Genomic DNA, 12,484 nt, shown 5'->3' with positions numbered 1-12,484 from the left:
GTTTCAAGGCCAGACACCCTCACTGGCAGGCAGGTATACAGCAGCTTCCAAAGGCTCAAAGGCTATGCCAAAAGGTAGCAGCTACAGCATCATGAATATAGGGGGACCTCAAAAGTTTATCCTTCATCTGCATCTCTTCTCTCACTTCAAGACAGTGGTTAGAGTTCATTTCGCTCCAGGCTGGAGAAGCCTCTAGCATCTCTGCTTCCAAAAATAAAGATACGCAAGGTGCTATACAGATAAAATCTACACTATACTAAGTTTATTGTTTTAGACAAAGCTTATTCTTAACTGTTGGCTTCATACAAGCTAATATTTGACAGTACGCAAAGCAAATTAGGCTACCTGCAGACTACAAAGAGGCTAACAAGATGTGTCTTCACCACAGATTTATTCTGAAAGGAATGAACAATTACATAACTAAAAACATCCCACTCAGTTTGACAGTGATGCTCCTGCAAGATTCAAAATTCACCAGCATTTCAGTCAAAAAGAGTGTGTACACTATTACTTTTATCAACACTTATCATTACCCCTTCACCCTGTCCTGAAAAGAACAAGCTGCTTATTTAAAAGCGTCTCTGGCACATTGCATTACTAGCTGGTGCTTATCACCATAGCTTAACATAATATCCCACCTGCTGCTCCTTGTATGAAAAAAAAATGTCTTTCACATTAATAGCATAAAAATCGAGACCTTCAAAATAAACAGCTTCAGACTGTCCACAATGACTTCCTTCAAACAGATGTCCAGCATTTCCATGGGCAGAACAAGTCAAAGAATCATAGAATCCTAGAATGTCCTGAGACAGAAGAGACTCACAAGAATAATCGAGTCCAACTCCTGTTCTGCATAGGACGATCCCTAAATTCACACCATGCATCTGAGAGTGTTGACCAAATTCATCTTGAATATTGTCAGACATGGCACCATGAACTCCAGCCTACCGCTCAATGCACAACTCCAAGACTGAGTTCAGAACCTGATACAATTCTACTGTCATTACATGAACAGGCATAGAGAAATTGCAGCTTAGCAAAAAAAAAAAAACCACCAAAAACACCAAACAAAAAAAACCCCTACGTGTTATTTGTTTAAAAGCAAGTATTTTATTTTAAATACTACAGGAGGAGTTACTTGTCTTCTTGTACTTGAGCAGTTAGAATTTCCAGTTTTAAGGCTTTCTTTAGAAAGAGTAGGAATATTTCAAGTGTTATTCTAAAGTAAGTTGAAACCCTTACAAAACCATATGACTATAAAAAGTAGGCTTTCTGAAAAAGCAAATAAGTGACATGCAATAAAATTAGGAGAACTGGTAATATGGGCATGTGCCTAATATCATACAGTAAATACCAACTGAAACTAACTTGCCAGAAAGCCTAGTCATAAATCACAGTATACATTGTACATATTATTTGGCACTTCTATGTCTTTTGCAGGATCAGAATCCTGCTAAAGTAAAAGAAATACACATTCATATTTTATGTTAAGCCACATACATTACCTCTTCAGAAGACCTTTGAAGAGGTAATATATTGTCCTGCCACCCCTTGACAACCCAATGGCAATTTAGTAATGAAAAACAAATGCAATAATTTTTCTTTTTCTTAAAAATATTTCTTTAAAATGCAATTACATTTAAGTAGAAAGATTCTAGATTTCTCCACATTTAACATCTCAGATCAAGCAACATTCTTACAGAACACTCAAATATTTATTTTTATATATACATACACACAAACGTATGTAACTGAACTGTTCATACTGTCCATCACTACTGGCATCGCTTCTATTACAGTACTACTATACACAGAAAAAGGAAAAATCTTTCAACAAACTGTAAAGTTTGATTCCTGCAGTTTTCTTTCCATAAAACCATGTAATAAGTGCTAAGTTTTGCTGGTTTTATATCTAAGTTTCACCATTTTTATACAGTAATTCTTTAACAGTTGTGGTAGCTGTGGTGATGTCAGTTATAATAAGGAGTAACAGATGGGCTGGAATGAAGAACAAAGTATTTCCAAGGATCTGGATAGCTAAGAAATTCAATGAAAGGGGGTTTATTTTGACTCCACCCACTATTACCCTTTTACACCGTATATACTGAATTCAACTGCAATATTTCTTCCTTTTTTTTCCAGTTAAATTCAGTTCCTGTTGCCTTTCCACTCTTTGGAGAGCCCAGCTACACAAAATATGTTCATCTAACCACTCAATGGACTACGATTCTGTGCCAGAGAACAAGTTATCCTTTCGAGTTCATATTTGGACCAGACCAATATTTTCTCACTTGCAAATTGATAGCAGATTTTAATTTTCTTAAAAAAATACCAGAAGCTAAAACTTCATAAAGCATATTTTCAACCAAGGGCTATACATCAGAATTCAAATCCTTTGACTCACACACCTCATTTAAATTAAATTAATTGAGAATGTTGGGTTACATGTGTCTTCAAATCTGGAAATTAATCATGTTTCAAAATAACTGTAAAATTCTTGTTTGGTGTTGGGAGTAAAGATGAGATTTTTTTTAAATGCAAGAAACAATAAATATCTCTGTATTTTGTTGCCCTTCAAAACATGAAACAAAATCCTGAAGCGCAGCAGCACACATCACTGGGCTTGTGCTTCAAGTACACTGGAGATCACACAGGGACAATCTGTTATTGGCCAAAGTCACCAGAGCCATACTTTTCAGCCTTGCAGTCAAGCTGCAGACTAATGGGTAGAAACGGACAGAAACAGAGTACCGGAATACACAGTAAGCTATTAAGTCATAAAAAACACCCAACCATTCCTCACATACTGGTTTGAACCTAGGGTTAAAGCATCAGGAATTTTTTGCAGGCATTCATTCTTGCTCATATTGTCCTCAAACAGCCAAGGCCAAGAATAACACTGACAAGTCAAAGGTGGCACACCAGAGTGTCAAGCAAAAAAACTTCCCTACTGTGGTGGGTTTGACCTTGGGTAGGTGCCAAGTGCTCACCGAGCTACTCAGCTAGTCAGGGGAGAGAAGATAAAACAAAAGGCTCATGGGTTGAGATAAGGAAAAGGAGAGATCACTCAACAATTACTGTCAAAGGCATAACAGACTCAACTCAGGGAAATTAAGTTAATTTATTACCAATTAAATCAGAGTAGAGGTATGAGGAAAAAAATCTTGAAACAATTCCTCTCCACCCTTCCCTTTTTCCCAGGCTCAACTTCACTACCAGTTTCTCTATCTCCTCCCGTAGACAGCAGCACAGGTGGATAGGCAATGGGGGTTGTAGTCCCATGTTGTATTTGCTGCTCCTTCCTCTTCACACTCTTGCACTATGGGGCCCTCCATGAACTTCTCCAATGTGGGTCCTTCCCACAGGCAGCAGTTCTTCACAAACTGCTCCAGGGTGAGTCCTTTCCACAGGGTGCAGTCTTTCAGGAACAGACTGCTCCACGGGACCAAAAGTTCTGCCAGCAAACCTGCTCCAGCATGGGCTCCTTTCTCTATGGGGCCACAGGCCCTGCCAGGATCCTGCTCCAGCGCAGGCTTCCCACAGGTTCCCAGCCTCCTCGAAGCACATCCACCTGCTCCAGTGAGGGGTCCTCCAAGAGCTGCAGGCGGATATCTGCTCTACCATTAACCCCCATGGGTTCACTCACCTTGGTGTCTGCAGCAGTTTCTCACAAATTCTCACACCTCTTTCCACCTGCAAATGTGCAGGGCTTTTCTCCCTTTCTTAAATATGATATCCCAGAGATGCTACCACCACCAATGGGCTTAGCCTTGGCCAGCAGCAGGTCCATCTTGAAGCCAGCTGGCATTGGCTCTATTGGATTTAGGAGAAGCTTCTAGTAGCTTCACAGAGAAGTCACCTGTTGCCACCCCCTACTACCAAAACCTTGCCATGTAAACCCAAAATATCCACTTTTATCAGTAAGTATCCTTAACTAGTCATCTCTGATTATGAAGAATGAACGCCACATGCATGTAGTAGTATATGGCAAAACAGAAAGCTCAATGATAGGTAGCAAGAAAATCACTACCTTCAAGCAAAACAGGCTAGATAACTAAAAACCATACACATCTTTTTACACTACTCCTGTTAGCATATTACACATGCTTTTCTTAGAAAAGATGCAAGAAAAAAGAAAAGAGGCAGGTAGGAGTAAAAGGATAACTCAGCACACAGGAAGAGACTATATTCCTTAAGTACATTAGAAATCATTGCCTCCAAAACTAAATTTTAAGTATTTTAAAGTATTGTAAAATAGCCTCTTGTAATGCAGCTGTGTAACTATAACATAAGTGAGGATATTCCTAGAGAAAGGAAAGTGCAGTATCAGTACCACATGGGACAACACAAAAATTCAAACAGTCATTAGCATCATTACAGGGAAACCTAACTCTCAGCCCTTCATTGGTCAAACAGTCTCTGCTTCTTCATTATTCCTGCAAGGGGAACAAGGACTCATTACAAGATGAACATAAGAATTCTAGACTTAAATTATTTTGTCTTAAAAGTAGTACAAAAATTAGACACTGCTACAGCATCTCAAGTCAATAACTTTGAGATGATTCAGTAAGCTGCAGTGTCATATTTCCCACATCTCAACCTACACAATGATACTTTGAATTTATTACTTAAGTCTGTAAAAAGGAATCGGTTGAATGGTCACATCTACAGGGCAGTGGTCAATGGCTCGATGTTTAGATGGAGATATGTGACAAGCGGTGTCCCTCAGGAGTCTGTACTGGGACCACTGACCGTTTAATATTTTCATTAGCAATAAAGCAGAAAGAGCGACTGTACCATCAGCAAGTTTGCAGATGACACCAAGCTGTGTGGTGTAGCTGCCACACCAGAAGGACAGGATGTCATCCAGAGGGACCTGGACAGGCTAGAGAAATGGGCTCATATGAACCTCAAGAGGTTCAGCAAGGTCAAGTGCAATATCCTACACCTGGATCAGGGCAATTCCTGGTTTCAGTACACAATGGGGGATGATGTGATTAAGAGCTGCCCTGCAGAGAAGGACTTGTGGGTGCTGATTGATGAAAAGCTCAACATGAGCTGGCAATGTGCGCTCACAGCCCAGAAAGACAACCATATCCTGGGCTGCATCAAAAGAAGCGTGGCCAGCAGGGCGAGGGAGGTGATTCTGCCCCTCTGTTCCACTCTTATGAGACCTCACCTGGAGTTCTGTGTACAGATCTGGGGTCCTCAGCACAGGAAGGACATGAAGCTGTTGGAATAGGTCCAGAGGAGGGCCACAAAAATAATCCAAGGGCTGGAGCACCTCCGCTATGAGGACAGGCTGAGAGAGCTGGGAATGTTCAGCCTGGAAGAGAGAAGGCTCTGGGAAGACCTTATAGCAATCTTCCAGTACTTAAAGAGGGGTCACAGGAAAGCTGGGGACAGACATTTTAGCAAGGCCTGTTGCGATAGGACAAAGGAATAATGGTTTTAAACTAAGGGCAGATAGATTTAGACCGGATGTAAGGAAGAAATTTTTTACAGTGAGGGTAGTGAAACACTGGAACAGGTTGCCCGGGGAAGTAGCAGAGGCCCCATCCCTGGAAACATTCAAGATCACCTTGGATGGGGATTGGAACAACCTGATCTAGTGGAAGATGTTCCTGCTGCTGCAGAGCGGTTGGACTAGATTACCTGTAAAGGTCCCTTCCAACCCAAAGTGACACAATCTTAATAGGCTGGTGGTCCACAACACTAATGTTATGAGTTCAGGCATGACCCCTATAGTCAAGTAGGCAGTGATCATACTTGCAGAAGCAATAACAAAATTAAATAAACTAAGTAAATTTCAAATACCATAGTAAGTTGTAGTGTTCTAGCAATTAACAGAAAGTCACCTTTTTATTGCAAAATAAGCAAAACAGAATCTGGTGAAAACATGGAACCCTGTGATATTTTTGTGGTATCATTCCTCAGTATAAACTTAGGTAGACTTGAAGTTCATAAAGAGTTACAGCATGGAGAAAGCTTACTATACCACCCTGCTTGGTGTTTTGAACATAAGAAGACTACTTTTATTTCCTGGCTTTTCAACAGTTACTTTTGTTTAAAAAGAAAATTATTTTTTCTCCATCCCAAATAATAAAAATCAATTTACTAGCTTAACTCAAGGTAAAATATTGGATTCTGGAAATCTAATATTTTAAGAAACTCATAAATTCTTTTTCTTAAAAAGTGATAAATTACTTCTGGTCAAAAAAACCTTTCCAGACTGCTTTATATTTCCCCTTCAGAAATGATGCTGTTCTATTACTAACTAAAATTATATTTAACTGTCAAATAAATGAAAGTGAAAGCGAGGATTCTAGTAACTTTCACCAACTCGCCCATACCTGTCAACTCCTTGTAATAAAAGAAACTACACATTTTACAAGACATATGTGTCTTTTTGTGGGTTATTTGCTTCAAGAATCTTTCTTCCACAAAGAACAGTCATTCTGCTCACAAATATAGTACACATAAATGCTCACAAATGAATGTTGGTTCCCATATTCTAATTTCCAGACATGGCTCCTAAAAGTACAAGGCACTACATACACAAAGCATCCAATGACCTATAGACAAGCACTATAGGCAGCTCTAAAGCTTTGTATTTTAGGTATTTCTAATTACATTTCAGTGAGGCTGAAGGTGAAAATATCTTTCATTAGAACATAAAGTTCACTGATAAACTGGTGCCTAAAGTAGTAAGAGTTCCCATAAGATTAAATGGAGAGGGATGAATTTTCTTTCCCACTACACATCTTCTAAACTTCAAGACAAGACTAGTTTACTATTGAGAACTGTGCCTGCTAATAAATTCCACATGAAATCAACATTTTTTTTGCCCTATAGATACCACCAAACTTATTTCTTGATGGATAGCCAAAAGCACAATGAACCAAAACTAGTGACAACATGAAATACTGACTTGGGGAAAAAAAAAAAAAAAAAAGTAGTATTTGAGGAAGTTTTAAGTCTATTTCAGTTCAAAACAAAAAAAGTCAGGCAACCTTTCACTCACCAGCTTATCAAATATAACTTGAAGGCTGTACACAAACAAAACCTAGTCGTAAAATCAAGCCTAGTAAACTTTAAAAATGTCCAGAAGAAACAAAGTCCCTGATTTCAAGGGTTCATGCTTACCTATTGCAAAACCAAGCTTGTAACTTGGAAGTGATCAAAATAGAAATCCCTTTCCTACAACTATGATAATGCTCTATCTATGTGGTTTTAACGTAATCCGCAAAGGCATTTTAGATGTTTGTGATGGAAACATCCCTGAGGCAAGCAATATGAACTCTTTTACCTCAGAGTGAATGCACCTTAACGTAATGTTCTAGTTTCAGGCCAGCCAGGTCAAAGTAATATTTAGTGCAATCAATCGGTCATTAAAACACACTACTCTTAGGAACAGCTTTGCCAAGTGAATTAGTGCCAAATAAACAGAAAAGTAGCTGTCTAAGTATTTCAACCTACTCCAAGGACCTTTTATGGATATAAAATGGAGACAGAATAATTCAGGCACAGAAAAACAAATATGACTTGTGATAGGCCCTTAAAAAGTGATTTTCTGCTACTTTCTGAAGATGTTATTTGAGATGATTCAGGCAAACATAACCTGCCTTTTTGGTGGGGGAGTATTAAGTCACATGCCTTTACAGGCTCAAATCCCTGCCAATAGGAAAAAAATTACTTTTATATGAGGTGCTTTAGCTAACAAGAACTCTGAACAGCTTTGTGGGAACCATATTCTTACGAGCTTGCTCACCACACAACTTGAATTATGAGTGGGAAAGAGAGAAAAGAAAATCTACCATATCTCAACTATCAAAATGTGACAAATTCATGTAATTGATAATCTATGAATTTAAGATATACTGCTCATTAAATTTCCTTTTTAAAGGAGATGTGGAGGCACAAGGAGGGTCTTAGAGAAGCCATCTCTGGTGGAACAGAAAAATGGAAACTAATGAGCAAGAAAAAATGCATTTTGAATTCAGTGCTAAGATCTTAATATAATTATGGTGGATACCAAGCAAATACTGCTACTCACAATTACCATTTCAACATTGAAAATTTGAGAGAAGTAGGAATTCTTGCAATTCTTTTGTGTAACTTCACAAATTTCAGCTGTTCTACTTGCAACAGATGGACAGTTACTCTTCAAAACACTCTAGAATGGGTTTTTTTCTTGGTTTTGGGGGGGTTGTTTGGGGTCAACTCAGGCAAAACACCTGAACTGTTTCCTTCACAAGTTTCAGCTTCGGTGAGAAAGCTTTTGCATAGCCATAACTTTAAGGAAGACAACGTAGGGTGTGCAAAAATGTAACTGTACAAGCAGGCTTATCGATGGGAAGACGAATTTGTGCTGAAACAAAGTCCTAAGCAGTTTAAATTAATCCAGATTGTCAATGTAAGTGGTTTTACCTCAGAAGCAATCCAGGCAGTGTTAAGCATGTAGGAGTCCCCATGATATTAAAACACCATAAGGAGTTATTAAGTACTATACGTTAACAGAGCTAGAATATATATTTCTAACAAAATAAAGGACAAAGTTCTTTAACAATGATTAGAATTGAACTTCCAGGTCAGTGATCACAATTATAGAGATCTTCAGGTAAAACACAGAATAAGATAAACTCTCAAATTTTTGCCTGTAGTTCAAGTTTACAATCACAAGCTTTTATAAGGAAATTTTCAATTTCCTGACAGAGAGCACTCAGGTTTTAAGAGAGGGCAAAAAAAATGTAGGCAATCACTATCACTGCCCCAAGAGGACTTACATAAAATAACTTCTCTCACCCAGCAAACTAAAGCTACACTTTAGTAGTAATAGATATTATGCCAACAAGAAAATGCAGATAAACATACATGACCTGTAGAGACAACTGCTTTCAAAATGCTCCGTTTACTTTGTAAGTACCATTGCAATAAAAGTGGAAAGGATGTGAAAGTAATTAATTGACATATGTCATACGTAAGGCACTTCAATCTCTCAGCAGTGTAGGATTAACAACTCTATGCTTATTAAAGCACTTATTATTTATGTTACAGTAGTGCCCAGAGGCCCCAGCTGAGACAGAGGCCTCTCTTGAGTTAGGTATCAGAAAATCATCACATCCAGTCAGATAATTCCCTTTCAAAACAGTCAAAACCAAAGAACACATTTTTTGTTTAAGCCAAATTGCTACTTCTACAAGCTTTACTACAGTTTTTGCCATTTAGCTCATCTTTATTTTTAATGTCAGAAAGAAGTAAAAGAATATTGTATATTTTTAAACAGAAAGCCAGAAGCAGCACAGCTCTGAAACACTAGTCCTAGAATTCTCCCTGCCTTTTAGGCTATTTGGTCTATTCCCACAGACATTCCTTTATTTACCAGTACCTGTATAAAGGGGCTTGTGTAATTATATTGCTGTCTCTCCACCCTCTACAGAACAAAACCCCAAACCAAACCCTAGCATTACTAGGTCTGTGGGAATTCTGAATCCAACTAGCAAAATGATCTGCAACAAATTAGTAGGCTTTCAAAATTCTCAACAAGATCAAGTACCGAGTGTTAAAGTTCACATGGAACAGGCAGAATCTGCATAAACTTCTTAGATGCATTATTGAAATGGATGGTTCAATAACATGAGTTTCCAAACAAATAATTGTATATATTAGTACAATCTGCTGTTGTAAAAATCAATGCCCTTGTTCAATCTTTTCCTGACACAAATATTTTTTCCAAGCTTCAAAGACTGCACAGTCATACCCTGTATAATTAACTTTTGTTTTATACTAACTGGCCCACTGAGACTATTCCTTATAATTTACTTGTAAGACCTGTTGGATGATAGTTTGAACAACTCTCTTCAGGGAGTCTCAAAAACTTAAATTGGGAATTACTAAATGATCATTAGGTAACCATTAGTACCAAACAAAACAAAAATATGCCTCAGATTATTCTGCATATATCAGTAACGGTAGTTAGTCAGATGTTGCATTTTCGTCTGTTAAGAGATAAAACACATGACACGATCAAGTATTCCACTGCCCAGTGTATGTTGGCACAGCAGCCAGAAGCCTGCTGGGGATCAGAAGTCATCTACCTGACAGAGACAGTTCTACTGCATTACATATGGCCACAGGCACTGGGCAGTCAGCACCTACCACAGCTCTGCTGGCACACACCACAGGCACAAACTGGACTGTAAAAACATTAGCTGAACTTCTCTGTAGTTGTTCAATGACAGACTCAGTAGAAGTTATCAACATGTCATAACCTCTCTACACTCAATGCCCCATCCAACCAGTTTTTCCCTGACCCGTTGTATGTGTATGTTACAAAAGGCTGTCTCTTCCACTACAGTTCTGAGTAATTTAAATGATTCCTTAATTTCTACAGTTTAACACTGGAGCTGAATATTCTGTTCTAACAAACCATCTCTGGAATTCAAATACTCTTAAATCCTTAATAAAGAGCAGATTTTCAATTAGATTCCCTATTTTCCTGTCTCAGTGAAGGATCCTACCAGATTGCTGTTTTTCTTGAGGGCAGGTAGAATCTGGGGTCTCATACCTCCAGTGGAGTAGTTTCTTCTTTAAAAGAATTAAAAGTGAAGTTTTGCAATCTAAAGCACAGTACCAAAATTCTAGTATTCTTCTAGAATTAACAGTATGCTCATTAATGAAATCAATAATTCATGAAACAAAGAAAAATCACTTTGAATTTGCCTTTTCACAAGCAAGCTTTTTTGTTAAATAGCTCAGGACTATTTGTTAGGATCTACATGCAAATTTCACAACTGGAAATTTATCTGAAAAAAGCAAACTTTAACAAGTTACTTACTGTAAATTTGCTACTTTTACTGATACAGGAATGTGAGGAAGCTGAGCAGCCCATTTCAGTGTAACATCTTGATAAACATTCAATATCTTGTTATGGTTTCCAACTAGAGTGTTTATTGTTCCTTCTTTCACTGTTAAAGACATAAAACCAGATTTAAGATAAAAGCTTTTCAAATGTCAGTACTCTTCTCTGAGACTTAGGTCATTACGCTATTTTTTCTTTCATTTCTAAGCCATTAGTAGTTATAAATTAGTACAAATAGTGTCAGAAGTTATGACAGTTACATTGACAATAACAAAGAATATACGTGATTAATTATGAATACCAATTTCACTTGCATACTACATAACACATACCACAACCTTCAGAGGTTCTAGCCATGTTTGGTAATTTAAGACATGCCTAACAATGAATCATAATTGCTGTGTTAGCATGGTAGGACAGATATAACAGGATACACATTCGTTAAATATCAGCTACATATACTCTTCATTAATTCACTGACCTGTGAATACCGATTAAAGATGTATGCATTTATAGATTTTATTTATAGCGTAATTTAAATCAAAGCTAAATCAAAGTATAAAATGTGAAGATTGTTAAGATCATACCTATTAAGTCCAAAATGACAAAATGACATTAAGTCTCAAATAAGACATGGCATCAAAAATTTATCAGGTAGCTATTCTACACTAATGTTTCAAAAACTATGAAGAATCTGCAGTTTTATAATGGCATCCAACCAAGTTGCTTCCATACAATGTAAGAAGTTAGTTTCATCTCCTAACAGTAGAATTCGCTTGGGTTTTTTAACTATCTGTAAATGACAGAAGGTCATCAAACACTAGTTTACTCTTCCAAAAATATCTCATTCTTCCATGTTTGTGGCTTTGGTAGTCTGGGTAAACTTACCCAAATACTAGACAAGCACCTCAACTTGGTGATAAGAAAATACCTACGTAGATTCTAAAAATAACAACAGTTCACACTAAGTAACCATTTGAAGATAATCTGCTTCATCCAGTAAGAGAGTTCTGATTACACACTGTCTACATATCAACAGCTTATTCAGAAAAAATATACTTATTCAGTGAAGGAAAAAAGAAAAAAGAAAAAAATATCAAACACTTAGCGGTAAAAGTAACCAAGCTAAAGTTAAGTTGAATTTTCTTTTTACAAACCTGAACAATAAGGGATGAAGCAGCTCGGACTGTAATCGAGCTTTTTCATGAATCGAATTTGCCCATTATCCTTAAGGCAAAAGAAGTTTCTCTCACCAAGCACAAAAACAGAAGAAACTGCCTGATCAAAGGAGACGACACATATGTCCAGTGCTTGTTCTCCGATGTTTAAAACCCAATCCACCTTCAAAAGAAAAAACAAGCTTCAGAGATCAGTTGACAGCTGCGTATTAAAGACAAAAATTTTTATAGAGAAGTCTTAGAACTTATCACATTACCTGAATATCATTAACACAGATAGAAAAGTAAATCAAGGTTGTCTTTTTCAATGAGAAATTATTAGTTACCCTCTTATTTTTAAGTTAGTTGGTGACTATTTATTGTGAGCAAAGCAACAAAAACATCATCCACCTTTGGAAACAGTCATGAATTGATGGTTATGCAGTTCACTTAATTATATTTACAT

General features: G+C 37.4%; 1 protein-coding gene across 1 annotated transcript in view; it reads right to left on the bottom strand.

Annotated features, from left to right (window-relative positions):
• Window positions 1-12,484, bottom strand: part of BBS9 (Bardet-Biedl syndrome 9) — a 308,094-nt gene that overhangs the window by 259,762 nt on the left and 35,848 nt on the right. Inside the window, exons 8-9 of the mRNA XM_069859823.1 lie at window positions 12,019-12,202; window positions 10,838-10,967 (exon numbers count right to left, since the gene is read on the bottom strand). Of these exons, the coding sequence (XP_069715924.1) occupies window positions 10,838-10,967; window positions 12,019-12,202 (314 nt within the window). The remainder of the gene's footprint in view (window positions 1-10,837; window positions 10,968-12,018; window positions 12,203-12,484) is intronic.

Source organism: Phaenicophaeus curvirostris, chromosome 6, assembly GCF_032191515.1.
Source record: "Phaenicophaeus curvirostris isolate KB17595 chromosome 6, BPBGC_Pcur_1.0, whole genome shotgun sequence".
Lineage (NCBI taxonomy): Eukaryota > Metazoa > Chordata > Aves > Cuculiformes > Cuculidae > Phaenicophaeus > Phaenicophaeus curvirostris.
Note: the sequence above shows the minus strand (reverse complement) of the source record. Positions and strands in the feature narration are given on the sequence as shown.